This window comes from Clupea harengus, chromosome 9, assembly GCF_900700415.2.
Source record: "Clupea harengus chromosome 9, Ch_v2.0.2, whole genome shotgun sequence".
Classification (NCBI taxonomy): Eukaryota; Metazoa; Chordata; class Actinopteri; order Clupeiformes; family Clupeidae; genus Clupea; species Clupea harengus.
In genome coordinates, this window is record NC_045160.1 from 29,542,890 (window position 1) to 29,564,198 (window position 21,309).

Sequence of the window (21,309 nt, forward strand, 5' to 3'; positions counted from 1 at the left end):
AACACACACACACACACACACACACACACACACACACACACACACACACACACTTGACCAACCACAGGGTTCTACACACATTTCAGACTTCACTCCACAAAGACACACACACAGACCAGGGGGTGTTCCTCGTACATGGTTCAAATAAGTCGATCAAATGTCCTATTAGCCAGTTTAAATTAACGCGATGATTGAGGAGAGGCTATCTTGGTTCCTCCAAGGCTGATCCGCGCTCAAACAATGGGCCTCATTCTCGAACATTTTCTGAAGTTTCTTCTGAAATGTTTCTTACGGACTTCGGAAAACCAATGTAAGAAAAAGATCTCCGCCAAATTCATGAACGCCTGAAAATGTGTTCTTACGCAGCCGATGTGTTCTCAGCTGTGCTCCCCCTAATGAGGTTTCTTACATTGAACGTGCGTTCTCGTGCACCTGAATTTGCATACATACACGCCCCGACAGCTCCTTATAAGGGCACGCAACCATAGTGACGTGTGCAGTCAGAATCGACCGAATCCACGCGAAAGCAACTCGTAAGCGAGTCATGTCAAAGCGGAAAGCGAGCACCGGTCGAGTAAACGCAGATCTAACTTCACCGGTGCAGAGGTAGAGGTACTGTTGCAGGATGTAGATGTGTCCATTCTATTCCACAATGGCTATATCAACGCAATTTATTTATTCACTTACATTTGCAGTGTCTGTGTAGTCCTTTTATTTATTTTAGGACATCACAATGCCTCGTAGAATCATGACTATGAATGTGAAACGTAATTGTTAATGATACAAATATTCTCATATTTATTATTATTATTATAATTATTTAAATCTGAGGATGTCTGTAGAGTTGATGTGAACGCAATCACCAACGATTTCTCACAAATTCAGCCCTTAACACTTCTAACACGGAGCGGCCCCCCTGGGGCATCTTGTGGTTTTTTGAGGAATCACATTTAAGAAAACTCTGGCCGATTTACGACTGCTATTTCGCGTTCTGAAATTCTTCTGAAGTTCAGAAAAAATCCCAGATGAGAAAACTTTCATGAATGCCAAATTTGTTCCTAAATCCACCGGAAGTGGAGGTCAGAAGAAATTCCTTCTTAAATTCTTCTTAACTGCGTTCGAGAATGAGGCCCAATGTCGTTAATTCGAACCAGACTTCACTTATCAGGGTAATTGAGCTACTTCAAAAGGGGGAAGCGTCGATCACCAAAATCATGATTTTCTAATGGTACAATGGCTACAAAACTTAAAGAAAGAGCTTCCTTTTTCTCCGCTGGCGAGCAGGAGATGATCATGAACCATTATGAAGAATACAAGACCATAATCATGGCAAAATCCAACACCGCCACCGCTGAGAGAGCAAGACAAGAACGTGGCAAAATATCGCCGACAAGTTAAATGCATAAGTGTTGGGAAAATGTATAGGCTAATTTTAAGTGCCTCATTACCCCAATCAATCAGATCATATTTATTTTAATGTGCCTGCTGGCAGTAGGCTGAATGGAATGAATCATCGAATGAGATCTTGCTAGCGAAAATAACTCTTTCAGAATAAGTATATACAACCCGAATTCCGGAAAAGTTGGGACGTTTTTTTTATTTAAATAAAATGAAAACTAAATTACTTTCAAATCACATGAGCCAATATTTTATTCACAATAGAACATAGATAACATAACAAATGTTTAGACAGAAAAATTAGCTCATTTCAAATTTGATTCCTGCTACAGGTCTCAAAAAAGTTGGCACGGGGGCAACAAATGGCTGAAAAAGCAAGAAATCTGGAAAAGATTCAGCTGGGAGAACATCTAGCAACTCATTAAGTTAATTGATATCAGGTCTGTAACATGATTAGCTATAAAAGGGATGTCTTAGAGAGGCAGAGTCTCTCAGAAGTAAAGATGGGCAGAGGCTCTCCAAGCTGTGAAAGAGTGCGTAAAAAGATTGTGGAATACTTTAAAAACAATGTTCGTCAACGTCAAATTGCAAAGGCTTTGCAAATCTCATCATCTGTGCAAAACATTAACAATGATTTGTCTGCAGGCGAGGCCATGGAAGATGGGATGTCTGGTAACCTAGCGACCCTAGGTCTTGCTCCTAGCTGCTCCTACCTGAAGAATATTGGTGTTTCTCATATACTTTCTCAGTAGTTGCAAATCATGTGAATTCCTTCCCTTCCTAACACGCCCTACCTTACACCTAGAACTAGACCCCCAAACACACCCATTATGTTAAGTTGTGTATTCGACCTTCCTAAAACTGAAATGTAACTTCTATGCTGTACTAAGAGAAGAACATCATAGAGATCATGATGCAGAACCATTGCTGTGGGGTAGACAGGCACTACAAAGTCACAGCTGCCACAAACAGTGAGAAATGCAAAGCTCCCACATGCAATGGTCTTCACTGTCAGATAAGTAACTAAAGCCAGATTAACTTTAATATTTTGAGTGCAGTTTGTATAGCACAGTGTAACAGGAGGTGGAAGATAGCAAAGGAAAAGATAACTAAAATGAATGTTCTCAACATATGGCTACTTAACAACTTGCATGTGCTCCAACAAAGGCTGGATATAAAGTTACGAGAGTAAATAAAGGATTATGATGGTGTATCAGCATAGTGTAATATGATGTATCAGCTTAGTGTAGTGTAGTGTAGTGTAATATGATGTATCAGCATAGAGTAGTGTAGTGTAGTGCAATACATTGTATCAGCATAGTGTAGTGTAGTGTAGCAGACATCCCAACTGTCACGACTTCGGGGCAACCATTTGGCACATTGGCGGCCTCTGGTGGCCAAAGGACATCATGAACTAATTTGTGTCCACATGTGCCTTTGTTGTCTGTGTGTGCCCTCACCTGTTCCCCATTGTGATTTGTGTTCTCACCTGTTCCCCATTGTGTGCTCTCACCTGTCTTGCGTTTTTGTGATTGTCACTTCCCTCTATTAGCCAGGGTATAAGTACCTGGCTAATCTCTGTGGCCCTTATCGGGTCGTTAGTGTTTCCTCGCTATGCCTAGCACGAGTTCAAGTTTGGTGTACTGTGCAGTTCTCGTACTGCTTTTTGTTGCGTTGCTCTCAAGCATCGCCTCTCGGTGCTAGGGCGTAGTTCCGCTCATAGCTACACTTTTGGTAGCTGCTTTAGTTTATGGCCTTTTGCCCTCGTTTTGTATCTTCTGTGTTTTTGGATTTTCCACTGCTTTCCTGTGTTTTGGATTACCACTGTCTTGCAATAAACCATCCTTTTCAACATCCTGCAACTGGGTCCTCTCATTAGCACACTGGGCTAAGCGCTGGTTCCCCACATCCAGCATCTCGGGTTCAATCCCCGAGAAAAGCCTGACAGAACGACCCGAGCAACATGGACCCAGCAGGTAGTGCCCAACAGGGATGCAAGAAGTTGGCACAGACGTTGAAGAAGCTGCTTCAGCGCGAGCAGGTCTTGCTGCAGCTGCAGAAGGATCTCGACCGCCAGCAGGAGGATCTAGCTCGTCGCCAGCAACAACTGAACCGTCGGCAACAACTGGACCAACCTCCCCCGTGGTTCCCACTCTACGATGGCAATCCGGGTGGCTGCAGAGGTTTTCTCCTCAAATTTGATCTGGAGTGCAGCCGTCGGCCCATCACCCTCTCCTCCGACCGGTCGAGGATTGCCTACATGATAATCTTGCTCTCAGGCAAGGCCTTGACATTGGCAACCGCTTTGTGGGAGAAGCAAGGCCCCGAGTGCTCCAGCCTCAGGGCTTTTCAGGCGGTGCTGTTGTGGGTCTACGACCGGGTTAGCATGGACAGCTTCGAGGCCGCCATTGCCTCTGCTCTGAAGAGAGATGCGGCCCGTAACCCTGCTCTCCCAGTGACGGCAGCTGCCGTTCCTGAAGCCGCGCTTCCAGAGGCACCCAGCCTGGATGCAGCAGTCCTGGACGCTCCCAGTCCGAGTGAACCTGGCAGCCCAGAGGCTGCCAGCTCGGATGCCCCCAGTCTCAGTGCACCAGGCAGCCCGGAGGCCGCCAGTCCGGATGCCGCAGTCTTAGATGCTGCCAGCCCGGAGGCCGACAGCCCGAATGCTGCCAGCCCAAGTGAACCAGGCAGCCCGGATGCCGACGCCCCAGATACCGCCAGCCCGAGTGAGCCAGGTAGTCTGGAGGCCCACAGCCCGGATGAGCCAGGCAGCCTTGAGGCCGACAGCCCGAATGCTGCCAGCCCAAGTGAACCAGGCAGCCCGGATGCCGACGCCCCAGATACCGCCAGCCCGAGTGAGCCAAGCAGTCTGGAGGTCGACAGTCCGGATGAGCCAGATGCCGAAGCCCCAGATACCGCCAGCCCGAGTGAGCCAGGTAGTCTGGAGGCCGACAGCTCGGATGAGCCAGGCAGCCTTGAGGCCGACAGCCCGAATGCTGCCAGCCCAAGTGAACCAGGCAGCCCGGATGCCGACGCCCCAGATGCCGCCAGCCCGAGTGAGCCAGGTAGTCTGGAGGCCCACAGCCCGGATGACGAAGCCCCAGATACCTCCAGCCCCGGTGAACCAGGCAGCCCCGATGCCGCCAGTCCCGGTGAACCAGGCAGCCCCGATGCCTCCAGCCCCGGTGAACCAGGCAGCCCCGATGCCTCCAGCCCCGGTGAACCAGGCAGCCCCGATGCTGCTGTCGACCCGGACCCCACAGTCTACGCTGTCGACCCGGACCCCGCAGTCTCCGCTGCTGACCCGTACCCGGCAGTCTCTACTGCCGACCCGGACCCTGCAGCCTCCGCTGCTGACCCGGCCCCGGCAGTCTCTACTGCCGACCCGGACCCTGCAGCCTCTGCTGCCGACCCGGACCTCGCAGCCTCCGCTCCAGGTGCCCCTGTCCAGAGCGCCCCTGTCCTGAGCACCCCTGGCGCCCCTGTCCAGAGCGCTTCTGTCCCAGGTGCCCCTGTCCTCGTCCCAGGCGCCTGTGTCCCTGCCCCTGTTCCAGGCGTTCCTGCCCCATGCGCTCCTGGTCCTGTCTCAGGTGCCCCTGTCTCCAGTGTCCTAGGTGCCACAGCCCCGGTTCCTGGTGCTGCCAGCCCCAGTGAACCAGGCAGTCCAGGTGCTGTGACTGCCCCAGCCACTGGTCTTGCAACTCCAGCCGTCGCTGACCCGGCAACCCCAGCCACAGCTGGTGCTGCAACCCCAACCTCATCCTCTGACTGCGTCTTTGCGAGCCTGGCCAGGGGGGTGCTTCTTGGTCTCCTTGGTTCCAACAAGGCTTCCGGTCGCCTGCCAGACCATTCGCCTCATGCTGGTCGTCCACCCGACCAGCCGCCAAAGACTCTGCCCCTGCTTGGCCGCCCGCCCGGCCGCCCACCAGACACTCTGCCCCTGCTTGGCCGCCCGCACGGCCGTCCACCAGACACTCGGTCCTGGTTCGGCCGTCCACCCGGCTGGCCACCTGACCCTTGGTTCCTGCCCTCCGGCCTTGTCCTTAACCCCCTCCACCCACCCTTTATGGACTTTTGGAGTTTTCTTTGGGCCGTCTGGAAGCCGACCCTTAGAGGGGGGGTTCTGTCACGACTTCGGGGCAACCATTTGGCACATTGGCGGCCTCTGGTGGCCAAAGGACATCATGAACTAATTTGTGTCCACATGTGCCTTTGTTGTCTGTGTGTGCCCTCACCTGTTCCCCATTGTGATTTGTGTTCTCACCTGTTCCCCATTGTGTGCTCTCACCTGTCTTGCGTTTTTGTGATTGTCACTTCCCTCTATTAGCCAGGGTATAAGTACCTGGCTAATCTCTGTGGCCCTTATCGGGTCGTTAGTGTTTCCTCGCTATGCCTAGCACGAGTTCAAGTTTGGTGTACTGTGCAGTTCTCGTACTGCTTTTTGTTGCGTTGCTCTCAAGCATCGCCTCTCGGTGCTAGGGCGTAGTTCCGCTCATAGCTACACTTTTGGTAGCTGCTTTAGTTTATGGCCTTTTGCCCTCGTTTTGTATCTTCTGTGTTTTTGGATTTTCCACTGCTTTCCTGTGTTTTGGATTACCACTGTCTTGCAATAAACCATCCTTTTCAACATCCTGCAACTGGGTCCTCTCATTAGCACACTGGGCTAAGCGCTGGTTCCCCACATCCAGCATCTCGGGTTCAATCCCCGAGAAAAGCCTGACACCAACCTGCAAAAAGTAATTTCAGGGATGTATCACGAACCCCCCCAATTTCATTTGACCACAGAACATGACTTTACTTGTATATATATCGAAATACAATATAACAGTATATACATATAACAGAACAAAGAATACATTAAATAACTATTTACATACACGCCTACTTGTAGCCTTCATGTAGGCCTATTTCCTACATCCTATGCCTTTTACTTTTGTTGCAAGCTTTCATTGTACTTCGCAGATTTGAGCAACTTTCCAGAAACCTCAACCTCATCTGTGTCGATGAATAATAATAATAATTAAGAACTTTGTCAGGTTTTTAATGGCACACATGACACACTGGAACACACACGTGCATATATGGAGGCGACACAGGACACACACACACACACACGCACACGCACACAAAGTTAGGCCTGAGGTCGCGTGAATTTATTTTCTGCTTTTTCCCCATCCTGGACCGTCCTTCCTCAAGGACCCCCCAGGAGCAGTGGGCAGCTTGTAGCACCCGGGGACCAAGTGAAGTGAACTGTCCATCTTTGGTCAGGGATGTGTTCTGTTATTTTGCATGTTTTTTCTGTTGGGGTCCTTAGTGGAGGAAACCCCTTGTGAACACGGGGAGAACATGCAAACTCCACACAGAAAGGCCTGGGAGATAGCCCACCTGATCACTGTGCACTCTGGGGAGGACCTGCCCCCCAGAGCCAACAGTGCCCCATGCGGGAATCGAACCCATGACCTTCTTGCTGTGAGGCAGCAGTGCAAGCAACTGAGCCACCGTGCCGCATGAATTTGTTTATCTTGCAAGACATCAAATTCACAAGTGTTTGGTGAGACATCGGACTCCTAAATTCTGTCTTGATGTGACGCACGCACAATGCTGAATGCCCTTTCCAAATCACAGTTAGAATTTGGCAGCACCAATAGCACCTTAATCAGCTGACAGATCTCCCTGAATCTCAACTTCCCTGAGCTCACAGATCTTACTTTGGACAGCTTCCCCCAGAACTCATCGACTGATAAATCCTTGTAATTTGGCACCAGTGCTTCCAGGTTAGTTGAGACATAATCCAGGATTTCTAAATGGAGTTGTTCTCTGGCATCTGCCTTCATCACATTTGGAAATCTCTCTGCCAAAGTCAAAATTTGCTCTGATTTCACATCATCTTGGTTCTCTGGATTGACCACTGACAGATTTGTCAAGATTTGGTCTCTCATTGGGAACTTTTCCTTTACTTTTTGAAAAGCTTCTGACATAGAATGCTCTGGCCTCTTTGAAGAATTGCTTCGTTTTTTGTTTCACTTAACAAATGCCTCCTCGTCAAGAAACCAACAAAAGGACAGTGAATTTCAGGGTTGCTCACATCTATCTGCTGCAGTTTCATTTCTCTCAATACCTTTGGCACAATAAATCTGCTTGCTATGTCATGCAGGAGTTCTTCCACACTGTCATTTAACTTGAAAAGAACTGGTGCCTTGTTTTGAAAAATCGAATTAAATGTTTCAAAGCACTGTGTAACATTGTAGAGAAAACAAGTGTAAAGTTTCATAGTGGGGTCTGTCAACCTCTTCTGAATGTCATAGGACTTCTGATTCTCACTATGTGATTCAAAATAAGAACTAAAGGCCGGCCACTGGTTGAGCAGATGGTCCAAACCTTTTCCCAAAGAAAGCCAACGTGTTGGACAGTGCTTTTGCACTCTCTGCTGGGCTACATTGCAAAAGTCCTGAAACTGCTTAAGGTCTTCTCTTCTTTTTGAACTTTTCTCAAAGTAGTAGTAAATGTCAATTAGCAATTACTCGGGTGACAATGAGAGCTCTTTAGCAGCAGTTTTGGCACATATGTTAACCAAGTGACTCGGACAGCCAACACTGGTGCCTGTGCTTTCACTCTTGACAAGACAGAGTTGTTCTTACCTATCATGACATTGCAATTGTCACTGCTGAATCTTACGCAAGACCATTCAAGGCCTTTGTAATATCATTCTATAGGCTATAGCCCTATGCAATTCATTGTTAATTATGTTTAAATAGATTACTTTTACTATTTATATGCTGCTTATACTATTTATGTTAATTGCTTTTATTTTTATTCCATTGCAACCAGGGCTGAAGTGGTAAAATTAGAGGTGGGTAAACTATGAATTTTGTGATTAGACAGACCCCGACGCGAAGCAATGCGTCGCGACTCTGTAAGGCTGAACTGGCTAAATTCCATTATGTTATCAGTTAAAGTCATATTAAATCAATGACAGTGAATAAATGTGTTTGTAGTTTATTCAATTTCTAGAAAACAGTAAAGAAAAGCATGTGTAGGCCTCACAACAATGAAGGGGGTGGAGGGGGAGACAAAAGAAAGGACCTCTATAGGACCTAAAAAAAATTCAAGGCCTCTGGAAACAGGCCCTGGGTGTTACAGCTGAAAAGTATAATATAAAAAGAAACCATGCTGCAATTAAACACTTCCCCTGTTCTTTAACCATTGGAGAAACGACCAATGTCAACACAAGACAACAACACAATTGCTATATTAAGACGTACCGGCAGGGGAGGCTGTGCCTCATCTCAGATTGCGCAATCCCTCACAAACTGGGTTGAGCGCATGCGTAGAACCTTCTTAGTATTGCTGATCTGACATTAAAAAAAAAAACACTGAGGGGAGGCAAACAGTACCACTGCCTCACCGGTTGGGTTTATGCTTGTTCTGCTGTTTCTTCTGCTACACTTATATTTGACCTTGACCGCGAAAATGTTCAAGCAATTCACTTAGCTATGTCTAACTGGTTTGCAAAGAATCTGTCTACAATTTTCAATGAATTAGCCTAATCTACAGCGATATGCGTGAGGATAACTACTCATGCATCTTCAAATGCTGAAATAATTGATGTTTTATTAGGCCTATTTAGATGGCACCGGGAAGGCTGGCTTGTTACCTGCATCATCATATTTGCAAGCACATTATTAATAGAGTTTGTCCCTGTCTTAATGCGATGTTGTCCGAACCAAAACAACGTTTAAAAACGTGAATTGATCTTCTTCAGTCTTACTTTGTACTTGAGGCCTTTTGTGGGCACCTGTGGGAGTGGGAGCACTGATGGTCTCTTCAAAAATCGCGTTTATGTGCGTTTACCCTCCACTACAGCCCTGATTGCAACTTTAAACAGGTCTAAGGAGTTTGTTGTTTTCATGTAGCCCTGGCAACTAGCCGGCCTGAATAATATGCACATGAAATGAAACTTGTTGAACTCACCTCAACATGTCTTTTACAGTCATTTAACCCGCCATGGGCAATGCTGAAATCACTGTTACAGATTGTACAGCGTGCAAGACTGTCATTGTGATTTACTTTTATTAGACAGGGGGTACACCTTTGTATAGTCTGTTGTAAAATGTGTCTTATATTTTCTCCCTCTGCCATGGTGCTCCTGTTTCTAGATACACTGAACTGATTCATTCGGTTCAGGAGAAGATAAAAGCCTGCCCACACTGAAAATTGATTGGTTGACTTACCGAAACAGGCCAATCAGGATGCTTCATGAGGCACACACTCACACTGCCACACACACGCACAGTCTCTAGGTCCCTCTCCCTCTCTGTCGTGCGCGCGCTACACAGATGCTCACGTGGTTTGGAGCACGTCTGTCTCGTGTGCGCGGTCTTGCTCGCTCGCTCTAGATTTCGGGAGATTTTAAGTAATTTGCGGGCATCAGGGAGTCGCTATCAATATGCGGGAGACTCCCGGAACTTCCAGGAGACTTTGGATGTCTGGTGTAGTGCAATATGATGTATCAGCATAGTGTGGTGCGCCGTAGAGAAAGGTTGACAATGGCTCCGCATGCACTACGCAGTTTTAGGTTTATTACTGTTTTTATTGTTTTTATCGTTTATACAGTATGATCGACTAGCACTTTTGGAAAATTCATTCGTCGCTTAATACAGACTTTTTCACAACTTACCGGAGTGCTTGCTGTGGCTCCTTTGTCCTACCACCGATCTGTATACCAATACGCTGACGGAGGAGAAAGAAGAAAGGCAAGCGAGCCGGTATCCTGTACAGATCTCAGACGAGATACTGCAATCCCCGCTGCCAAGCATTCTACTCGCGAAGGTTCAATCCCTGGACAATAAAATGGACGAGCTACACACACAGACTAAGTTTCAGCGGGACATTGCAAACTGCTGTGTGCTAGCGTTCACTGAGACCTGGCTGGATCCTATGGTGCCTGACTCGGCCATCACTCCGGCCGGTTTTTCCATCTACCGGCAGGACAGAACCTCCGAGTCAGGTAAAAGCAGGGGTGGAGGGGTATGCTTGATGGTCAACTCTCGCTGGGGCTCAGATGTTGCTGCATTTTCAGCACACTGCTCACCAGACCTGAGCTGCTATCAATAAATGTTCGCCCCTTTTACCTTTCTCGGAAATTCAGCTCCGTTATTATCACAGCAGTCTACATTCCACCGCAGGCGGAAAAAACTTGCATGTTAGAGGAACTATGTTCTAAGTTCTACCGAAATACAACATATTAACTTTCCTACCCAGGGTGACCAGATTTTTGACCATTGCTACTCGCAAATACGGAACAGCTACAAACCCCTCTCTCGCCCTGCTTTTGGGAAGTCGGATCACACCTCCATTATGCTAATCCCTACCTACAGTATCATTGGTGTTTTCATAGCAACAGTCTTATGACAGTGAAGAGCATGCAGCATTTCACAGAGCAAGCACAAACAGAACTAGCCATCAACCTTTTAACAGAGAAAATACCGAAAGGTAAACGGTCCAAAGTGTGGCTATATTTCGCACAAAAATATTCAAACATCGCGACGTGCAGCAAATGCAACAAAACAATTGCGTGAAAAGAGGGGAGAGAAGGCAAGATTCAACGGCAGATCAGCAACCGAAGACTGAAAAGTATGATGACAGCTACACTTAGCCTACGGTAGTCTCTTAAAGGGGCAGTACACATTTTTTCATACGCAGTGTGTTCAAGTAACAAAATTAACTATAAACAAGATAGAAAAGATAGGTATAAACAAATCATAAAATGGTGAAATTTCATGAAATAAATGCAAACCAAATAATACATTTTTGACTCCAAAGGCAAATATGCTCGTATTTATTTATATTTATTTAAGTATACTATAAACTGTTGTTTACAGTTAATATAATGTTCATAGTTTGAAGTTAAAAAGTTTGAAGCTGTAGTTTGAAGCCAAGTGTTTTGTATGTATTTATATTTATAATATACTTTAAACAGTTAATATATTGTTCAATTTGAAGAAAAAAAATTGTCTTTGCAATAAAAAAAAAGCCTTTCTTTAATGTCGTTAATCATCGCTTTGTGCTTTAAAAAAAAAAGTATCGGTTCAGGCACCAATATCGTTTTAAAAGTATCGGTTTAGCACCGGTATCGGAAAAAACCCAAACGATACCCATCCCTACATATCTGTGTGTACAGGCCTCATCGACACCATCGAAGAGGTTTTCTGTGCAGGTCATGCGATTAGTCAGGAAAGGTGTCACATTTTGCCGGAGAAGGCAAATATGCTGATATTTCTACAAAAGAATTGCTGAAGTATTGAAGCTGTAGTGTGTGTACAGAGTGTGTGTTTTGTATTTATTTAAGTATAGTCTAAACTTTTGTTAACAGTTCATATATTATTTAAGTTTTAAGTTAAAAAGTGTTTTGTATTTATTTATATATATAATCTACTTTAAACAGTTCATATATTTGGCAATAAAAAAAGCCTTCCTTAAATGTCGTCAATCGTCATTTTTTTATAAAAGTATTGGTTCCGGCACCGTTTAGGCACCGGTATCGTTTTAAAAAGTATCGGTTATGTACCAGTATCGGATAAAAACCAAACGATACCCATCCCTAACCTACATACAACGCCTAAAACAGGAAAAAACGTTTTTTTTCGGGCAGTTCAACGCTGGAGTGCTGAATCCATTAGCACTCTCCAGGACTGCTTTGAAATAACAGACTGGCAGATGTTCTGTGTTGCAGCTGATTGGGACATTAATGAATACACAGACTATGTCTCTGCATACATCTCTAAATGCATCGATGATTCCATCCCTAGGGTCAGTGTTAGGACTTTCCAAAACCAAAAAACCTGACCCGAAAAAAAACCTGACGCATGTGGGGAGGCCTGCGACACATCACAGGCTATAAAAGGGAGAAATAGCAGTGATGATCAGCCTGCTGCCTTTCTAACTGATGACCTCAACACCTTTTACACACGGTTTGAGGCAACCAACACCCTTCCTTCCGCGAGACTGGCCGAGGACCGAGACGACTGCACTCTGTCCCTGACCGTGGCAGCCGTGATGCGAGAGCTTCAAAGGGTGAACTCTCGGAAAGTCATCCTGGCCCGATGGAGTTCCAGGCCGCGTCCTCAGGGGGTGCACCGACCGGCTAGCGGAGGTATTCACCTCCATATTCAACCTCTCCCTACATCTGTCCGAAGTCCCCACCTGCTTCAAGCAGGCCACCATCATCCCCATACCGAAGAAACCATCCATCACCTGTTTAAATTACCGCCCTGTAGCACTGACCTCCACCATCATGAAGTGCTTCGAGCGGCTGGTCAAAACCCACATCTGCTCTACCCTTCTGAACACCCTACACCCCTTTCAGTTTGCATACCACCCTAACAGATCTACAGATGATGCCATCGCCCTGACAACGCACACCACCCTCTTCCACCTGGAAAAGGGTAACACATATGTGAGGATGCTGTTCGTGGATTACAGCTCAGCATTCAACACTATTTTGCCTGCCAAGCTCGTCCCTAAGCTCAGAAGCCTGGGTCCTAAACGCCCCTGTGCAACTGGATCCTGGACTTCCTGACGAGTAGACCCCAGATGGTGAGAATGGGCAACCACACCTCCTCTTCACTGACCCCGAGTACTGGGGCCCCCCAGGGCTGCGTACTCAGTCCCCTCCTGTACTCCCTGTACACGTAGGACTGTGTGGCAACACACAGTTCCAACATCATCCTGAAGTTTGCGGACGACACTACCATCCTGGGTCTCATCTCTAACAACGATGAGACCGCTTGAGATGAGGTAAGGGGCTTGGTAGCATGGTGCCAAGACAACAACCTGTCTCTCAACGTCTGCAAAACCAAGGAGATGATCGTGGACTTCAGGAAGCTGCAGAGGGGGGGGGGGTCACGACCCCATACACATCGACGGAGCTGTAGTGGAGAGAGTCTCCAACTTCAAATTCCTCGGTGTGTACATCAAGGATGACCTTACCTGGTCCATGCAAGCGGACTCGGCGGTGAAAACTGCCCAAAAGCGCCTATACTTCCTGAGGAGACTCAAGAAGTTTGGCATGTCTGCAAAAACCCTTTTATAGATGCACCATTGAGAGCATCCTCTCAGGCTGCATTACTGCCTGGTATGGTAGCTGCTCCGCTGCTGATCGCAAGGCCCTGCAGAGGGTGGTGAAGACAGTGGAGCGTATCATCGGTGGCCATCTCCCTTCCGTGCAAGGCATCTACAACACAAGATGCCTGAGAAAAGCATGGAACATCATAAAGGACCACAGCCACCCAGGCTATGGAATACTCACACTGCTGCCATCTGGTAGACGTTACCGGAGCATCCCAGCACGAACTACCAGACTCACAAACAGCTTTTACCGTAAGGCCTCTGAACCAGCAACCCACTGAACAGTCGTCATCACCACGTACATTCTGCTCCCTCACTCATACAACTACACTTACTACATATATATGCACATATTTTTATTTGATATTCCTCACTCACCCTGTTAACTGATGCTAGCCCTTCTTTGAAATTTAAATTGTTGTTACTTGTTATTTTTGTTAGATGTTATTTTTTTATCTTGTATGCCGTCTACTGCGTAGATGTTGCCTGACAGGTCACAGAGAAATTCACTGCGCTGAAGCTATTTGGTGCATGTGACAATAAACACTTTGACTTGACTATATGATGTATCAGCATAGTTTGGTGTAGTGTAGTGTAATATGATGTATCAGCATAGTGTAGTGTAGTGTAATATGATGCATCAGTATAGTGTAGTGTAATATGATGTATCAGCATAGTGTAGTGTAATATGATGTATCAGCATAGTTTGGTGTAGTGTAATATGATGTATCAGCATAGTGGATGGATGGATGAATTTATTGTCATTGCACAGAGTACAACGAAATACAGCATAACATGAGGGGAGGGAGGAGAGAAAAACATCCCCCAGACTATGCTCCTAGAGGAGTACAGTGTGGGAGCATAAAAAAAAACACCTCAGCACATAAGCAAATACATTTTAAACATGACTTGCAATGCGGAGGGGGGGGGGGGATGGAGGTAAGCCAAAGACTGGGTGATCTAAGCCCAGCCAGTGGGGGGAAGAAGGTAAGCCAGCACAGACAAGCAGCCAGCAGGCCCAGCAGCCCGTTAAGGCGCCAGTCACAGACCCTGTCCTGTCATACTGGGGGGTACGAAGCAGACGAGGCTAAGGCGTGGGATGGGGGAGTGGATGCATATCTGTGTGTAGTATGTACGTGTATATGTATGCAAAGTTCATGTATGTATGTAAAGTTCATGCAAAGTTCATGTATGAGTAGGCCTGGGTTGTTCCTTCCCCCAGGCCACAATCAGACAGATTCTCAGTTCGCAAGATTGTCGTTGCCATGGAGACAGCCTTGAAAGGGTCCTGGACAGAGACAACAATCCACAGGTGTCTGTGGAAAGGGGGAAGGGAATGAGAGAGAGTCTCACTGCAGCAATCTTCAGGGGAGTTGTTTTTCCAGCAACGGCCTTGGCCAAGGCCCGTTCCTAGTGTAGTGTAATATGATGTATCAGCATAGTGTAGTGTAGTGTAATATGATGTATTGATATGGTGCAGTATAGTGTAGTGTGGTATATATGATGTATCAGCATAGTGTGGCATAGTGTGGTGTATAATATAGAATAGCGAACACATGCTAATGCCCAAGGTGAGAGACGGAGCATTTCTCCAGTTTACAATAATTACACCTCCATACCACAACATGTTCAACACGCACACACACACACACACACACGCACACACACACACACACACACACACACACACACACACACACACACACCTTACTCCAGCACACATGAAATAGTGAGAAACTTGTATTTCATCTGTCATCATGTTCAAAAGACCCACACTGATGGAGATAATTTCAAAACACTGTAAATGACTTCAGAATATATTAATCAAGTGGCTTGTATTGATATATACCTTGTATGAATCATGTGCTTAAGTAAGCAGGAACATGGCTTTTCTGTGTTTCTGTGTGTGTGTAACTTAAATGATTTGGTACCACTTAGTCTGCAAATGTGCAAGAGCATGTTTGGACCAAAGGTAATAAGAAGGGTCAGACTGTGCTTCTTCCGACCTTGTGCAAAACTGCCATCCTTGCAAAACAGGGAGCCTCGGACGTCAGAGACCCACCACGTGGTTATCCCTGCTGACAAATAGTTTTGGCGCCAGAGAACGCTAAACTTCTATCTATATAAACCTTGTGCAATGTGTTTATTATTGCTTCTCTCTCGTCTGCTGCAGGCTGGGAGAGGGCCCGTGCTTCTCTCTGACCTGCCAGGACGTGGGTGAGCCTAATAAATATACTTGTATGCAACTCCGGAGTCCTGAGATAACTTGAGTGAATTTTCACCTAACACACACACTTCATATTTCACACATCATAGGATGCCACACACACATTCACTCACACACATACTCTACTTCATGCATCACAGCAAACCCCTCCCCTCACCCAAACACACACATACAGTCATATATTACAGGTCCACTTACGAAGCTGATGTGACTGATGTCACTGGCAGCAGCCTCTGAAGAACATCATCTGGACTGAGGAGTTCAGTCAGATCTTCCTCTGGTGTCTTTATGTACTTCTGCAGGTCAAACTCATCCAGCTGCTCTTCTGAAATCTTAAACTTCAATGTCCCAGTCTTCCACTCTCCTGGTAAGAGCATGTCTACAGACAGAGTTCCTGAGCTCCTGTCAATTTCCTCCACTACAGCATGGTGATTCAGCTCATTCAGACAATAGAACAGGTTGATCTTTCTGTCTGAATAATCTTGGTCTCTGATCTTCTGTTTGACACACTGGACTGTTTGCTCTGAGCTCTGTGATTGGCTTCTTGTCTGGGGCAGTAGGTGTCTTAAGAGATTCTGATTGGACTCCAGTGAGAGGCCCAGGAGGAAGCGGAGGAAAAGGTCCAGGTGTCCGTTCTTACTCTGTAAGGCCAGATCCACTGCAGTTGTGTGTAGGTCATGAAGTGTTGCAGCTCTGAACAGAGCAGAGAGGTGAGAGGTTTGCTGTTGGTCAGGCATGTTTCTCTCTCTGTTGCTGAAACAGATGAACACATATAAAGCTGCAAGAAACTCCTGAATGCTCAGATGCACAAAGCTGAACACCTTCCCCTGGTACAGCCCAGACTCCTCTCTGAAGATCTGAGTACACACTCCTGAGTACACTGATGCTTCTGTGACATCAATGCCACACTCTCTCAGGTCTTCCTCATAGAAGATCAGATTGACCTTCTCCAGCTGTTGGAAAGCCAGTTTCCCCAGTTTGAAAATCATCACTTCATCCGTCTCTTTTCCGTCTGTGTACTCTTCTTTTTTGGTGCTTGTCTGAACGATCAGGAAGTGTGTGTACATTTGAGTCAAAGTCCTTGGCATTTCTGCGTTCCCTGATTCATCTGAAGTTCTCTCTACAACAGTGGCTGAAATCCAGCAGAAGACTGGAATTTGGCACATGATGTAGAGGCTCCTGGATGACTTCAGGTGGGTGATGGTTCTGCTGGCCAGATTCTCATCACTGATTCTCTCCCTGAAGTACTCCTCTTTTTGTGGGTCGCTGAATCCCCTTATTTCTGTCACCTGGTCCACACACTCAGGTGGGATCTGATTGGCTGCTGCAGGTCGGGTGGTGATCCAGAGGAGAGCAGAGGGAAACAGATTCCCCTTGATGAGGTTTGTCAGCAGCACGTCCACTGAGGCTGGCTCTGTCACATCACAACACCTTGGGTTGGAGTGGAAATGTAGAGGAAGTCGACACTCATCCAGACCATCAAAGATGAACATGACTCTGTGCTCTGAACCGGTGAAGATCCTTGTATCTTTAGTTTCAGGGAAAAAATGCTGAATAAGATCCACCAGACTGAGTTTTTCTTCCTTCATCAAGTACAGCTCTCGGAGGGGGAGAGGCAATATGAAGTGGACATCTTGATTGGCTTTTTCTTCAGACCAGTCCAGAATGAACTTCTGCACATAGACTGTTTTTCCAATGCCAGCCACTCCCTTTGTCAGCACTGTTCTGTTGCATTTAAAGATGGCACCCAACCTCCTGCTGTCACCTTCCACCTTCTGTTTAGAGAGGTCACTGCATTTGATTGGTCTGCCTTGTGCTGCTTCTCTCCAGGACGCTCTCTCTATCTGTCTGACCTCATGTTCATCATTGACCTTTCCTTCTCCCCCCTCTGTGATGTAGATCTTATGGAGGATTCTGGCATCTCCCTGCTTTGGGACGCCCTCAATCAGATGCTGAAACTTCCTCTTCAGAGTGGATCTGAGTTCTGCCTCTTCTGGTGTCCATCTAGAACAACAACAGACAAACAACAACAGTTACAGATAAACATAATCATAGAACATCTTTAAGGACAACAAAAACATTACCACACTAACCACTAGCAATGCTAACCACTAGCACCACCATGCCCTTATCATCATTATTCTTACCACCACCACCATCTTCATCATCATAACTACATCCCACGGAGGGAAATCAGTCTCTGTTATCTGCTAGCAGACCGTGGCAAAGACATCTTTATCTGAGCTCCTATCCCCACTCTTAGTCGTGGGGGCGGATCTTTTCAGCAGACTGCTTGGCCTGCATTCGGGGCTGCAGACCAAATCAATGGACCTCCGAAAATGACATTTTATGTTTTCTAGTGGAAACCTGGCTGAAGGATGATGACACTGCAACTCTTGTTGAAGCTTGTTCTCCCAAATACAAGTTTGTTCAAACAGTAAAACTGGACAAAAGAGGAGGTGGCATAGCTGCTATTATCTCCAATCAGTTTTGTTGCGCTGAGACTGACTTAGGAGAATTTTCATCCTTTGAATATCTAGCCATTGTTCTCAAGTCTGAATCAGACGTGGTACTTTAACACTACACAGACCGCCTAAGCAATCTTCAGGTTTTCTTCATTAATAATAATAATAATAATAAATATAGCTGCAAGCAGCGATGCGGATTCCTCCAAAGATTGCGAAACCAGGGAAAAATGTATATTCTTCACAATTTTGGAAAGAAGAGTAAAAGAAGGAAAGAAGAGTGAAGAAGGGAAAGAAGAAAAGAAAGAAGTGTCTTGCTAAAGGACGCTTTAACAGGGAATTGAACTTACAACCTTCTGATTACTGAACAACTTCTCTACCCCTGTACCACTGATGCTCAGTTTAATATCTCAAAGATTTGCTTAGATATTACTTCACTTCCTGTGAATTTGAATTTGAGTGGCTGTACCGGACAAACGGTTGTGAGGATCAAAATTTTGTTGATTAAGTTTTGTGAGGCTTGGTCTGAAGATCATCTCTAGTGATTTTGAAGAAGATTTGACCAAAATTGTAGGAGGAGTAAGCTTTCAAAGGTTTTTTGATAAAACCGGGAATAACAGAAAATCTATACAACCGAAAATTGGCGCCATTGAACGTCGAATTCGTCTTGATCCAAGGAATCCAATGGTACCTCATTTTTGAAAATCGGTCAAACGGTTCAAAAGTTGTGTGTGTTAACAAAAGTCCAACTTTGACCCGTTGGTGGCGCTAGTGTGGTCTAGTGGGAGACATGAAACTTGGTGTGAGTAAAGAAGGGACTGTCCTTAATGAGTGTGCCAAATTTCCAAAAAAGTTACCATACGGTTCTAGGGGCTGCCATTGACTCCCATGGTACAAACATAATAATAATAATACCTACAATAACAATAGGTTTCCTCCTGACGGAGGAATCCTAATAATAATAATAATAAGTCAGACTTTAATCGCACAAGCGACACACTGCACACTGCAACACAGGTGAATACATGGAGGTGACACAGGACACACACACACACACACACACACGCAGGCCTGAGGTCGTTTTTGAATTTATCTTCTGCATTTATCCCATCCCGGACTGTCTTTCCTCCAGGACCTCCAGGAGCAGTGGGCAGCTTTTTAAGCGCACGGGGACCAGGTGAGGTGAACCGTCTGTCTTGGTCAGGGACAGACGAAGAGTGTTCTGTTCTTTTGCAATAATTCTCTGTCAGGCTCCTGTCGGGGACTGAACCCGAGTCGCTGGATTCGTTTTAGCCAAGTGAGCTACTAGGACGCAATTGCAGGATGTTGTTCACACTTTTTTTCTTTATTATTTTCAAACAGCGGTAATCCAAAACACAGAAGATAAGGAACAGGGCAAAAGGCACAAAACTAAGAAAGCTACAAAAAGTGCTCAAAAAGTTGAGGAACTGATAACTAGATTGAACTTTGATAAGCACAAAGGCGGCTGAGAACCGCATGACACAAACCTGAAACAGGAGACTAGAGACTAGCTAAAGCTAGAGGCCACCAAGTGCTTGAGAGCACTACTTGCATTCTCCTGAGAAACAACGAACCGATAAGGAGCACAGAAGCTAGCCAGGTATTTATACCTCAGCTAAAAGAGACAAGTGATGCGAAACAGCACAATGCGAAACAGGTGAGGGCACACAAAGAAAACAAAGGCACATGTGAACACAAATAACGACAAGTCCGAAATACTATCCTTTGACTACCAGAGGTAGTCCCAGATGTCCCAAAGCACTTGCTGCCCCAAATCGTGACATTCTCTGATCTTATGTCCATTATTCTCACTAGGCGTAACCAGATAATTCTCATCAGAGATATGCATATTCACTGAAACCACAGTACTGATTCAAAGGCTTTTAGAAAACAAACTAGCAAATAGATTATTTAGTTGGAGGCGCGCTATCCCCAGTAGCACTATCTTTGCCATAGTGAGGTAAATCTGGTGGCATGGGTGAGCCCAGGACGACCAGTTCCCCATCCTGGCTGCAGGAGGCTGCCGGGTCCTGGCTCTGTTTAGGCCCGCCTATTGCGCACCGCCAGTGCATTGCTTTTCTGTCGGGGTCTGCTCCATTAGCCCTGCCTCAAGAGGCTAACCCACAAGGCAGCGGGGCTATTTGCCCATAGCTGGGGAGGGCCTGCACACCACATCTCTGGGGCCCACTGCTGCTCCGAGATCCCCTGCAGTTTAGCCTGGGACCGCGGGGTACCCAGTTACCATGTGTGGCCACGAGGAGGCACTGCAGGAGTCTTGGTGGTGGAGAGGCTATGTACTGGCAGAGGAGACTTACGCTCTCGGCTCCTCTTTTCACATGAAGGAGCTAGCCAGCGGCGGTAGCTGAAAGCAGAGAGTTGCAAGCAGAGGGCAGCATGCAGCATGCACTAACTACAAGCACTTCTACACTACTGCACTAGACGCTTCACACACACCCTGTGCGATGATCGTCTCACACACACACACTGTACCTGAGAAATGTGTGTGTGTCTCATGTCCTTAGTATAAGTGTGTGTGGGGTGTGTGTATGCGTTTGTGTGTGTGTGTGTGTGTGTGTGCATGTGCGTGTATGCGTGTGTGTGTGTGTGTGTGTGTATGCATGTGTATGCGTGTGTTTGTGTATGCGTGTGTATGCGTATGTGTGTGTGTGTGTGTGTCTATGTGTGTGTGTCTATGCGTGTGTGTGTGTGTGTCTATGCGTGTCTATGTGTGTGTGTTGTGACACCAGCCACATAAAAAACGGCTCTGTTAGTTGATGAATATAGTGATGGTTGTTTTCATTGTGAGCTAATTGATCATTTGAAGGTCACCTGAGGAGGTGTTATCGATTCCAGAGCCTAGGAAGATGATTTTTTCACCGTCACTCACCTTCTCACTCACACATCTTTTGGCTGCGCTCAGAGTGGAATCACCTGCTTTGTTTTTTAAAACAACCATCACTATATTCATCAACTAACAGAGCCGTTTTTTATGTGGCTGGTGTCACAACACACACGCATACACACGCATAGACACACACACACACACACGCATACACACGCATAGACACACAC

At 46.3% G+C, this 21,309-nt stretch overlaps 1 protein-coding gene across 1 annotated transcript; it reads left to right on the forward strand.

Moving 5' to 3' along the window:
* The first annotated feature begins 2,930 nt into the window (after positions 1–2,930).
* LOC116221775 (basic proline-rich protein-like) lies at positions 2,931–19,509 on the forward strand. The gene is made up of 6 exons (XM_031572946.1): positions 2,931–4,334; positions 4,368–5,437; positions 12,376–12,550; positions 12,594–12,842; positions 17,651–17,747; positions 19,467–19,509. The coding sequence occupies exons 1-6, from the start codon at positions 3,362–3,364 to the stop codon at positions 19,507–19,509; spliced, it is 2,607 nt and encodes an 868-aa protein (XP_031428806.1). The 5' UTR covers positions 2,931–3,361.
* Positions 19,510–21,309: the final 1,800 nt, after the last annotated feature.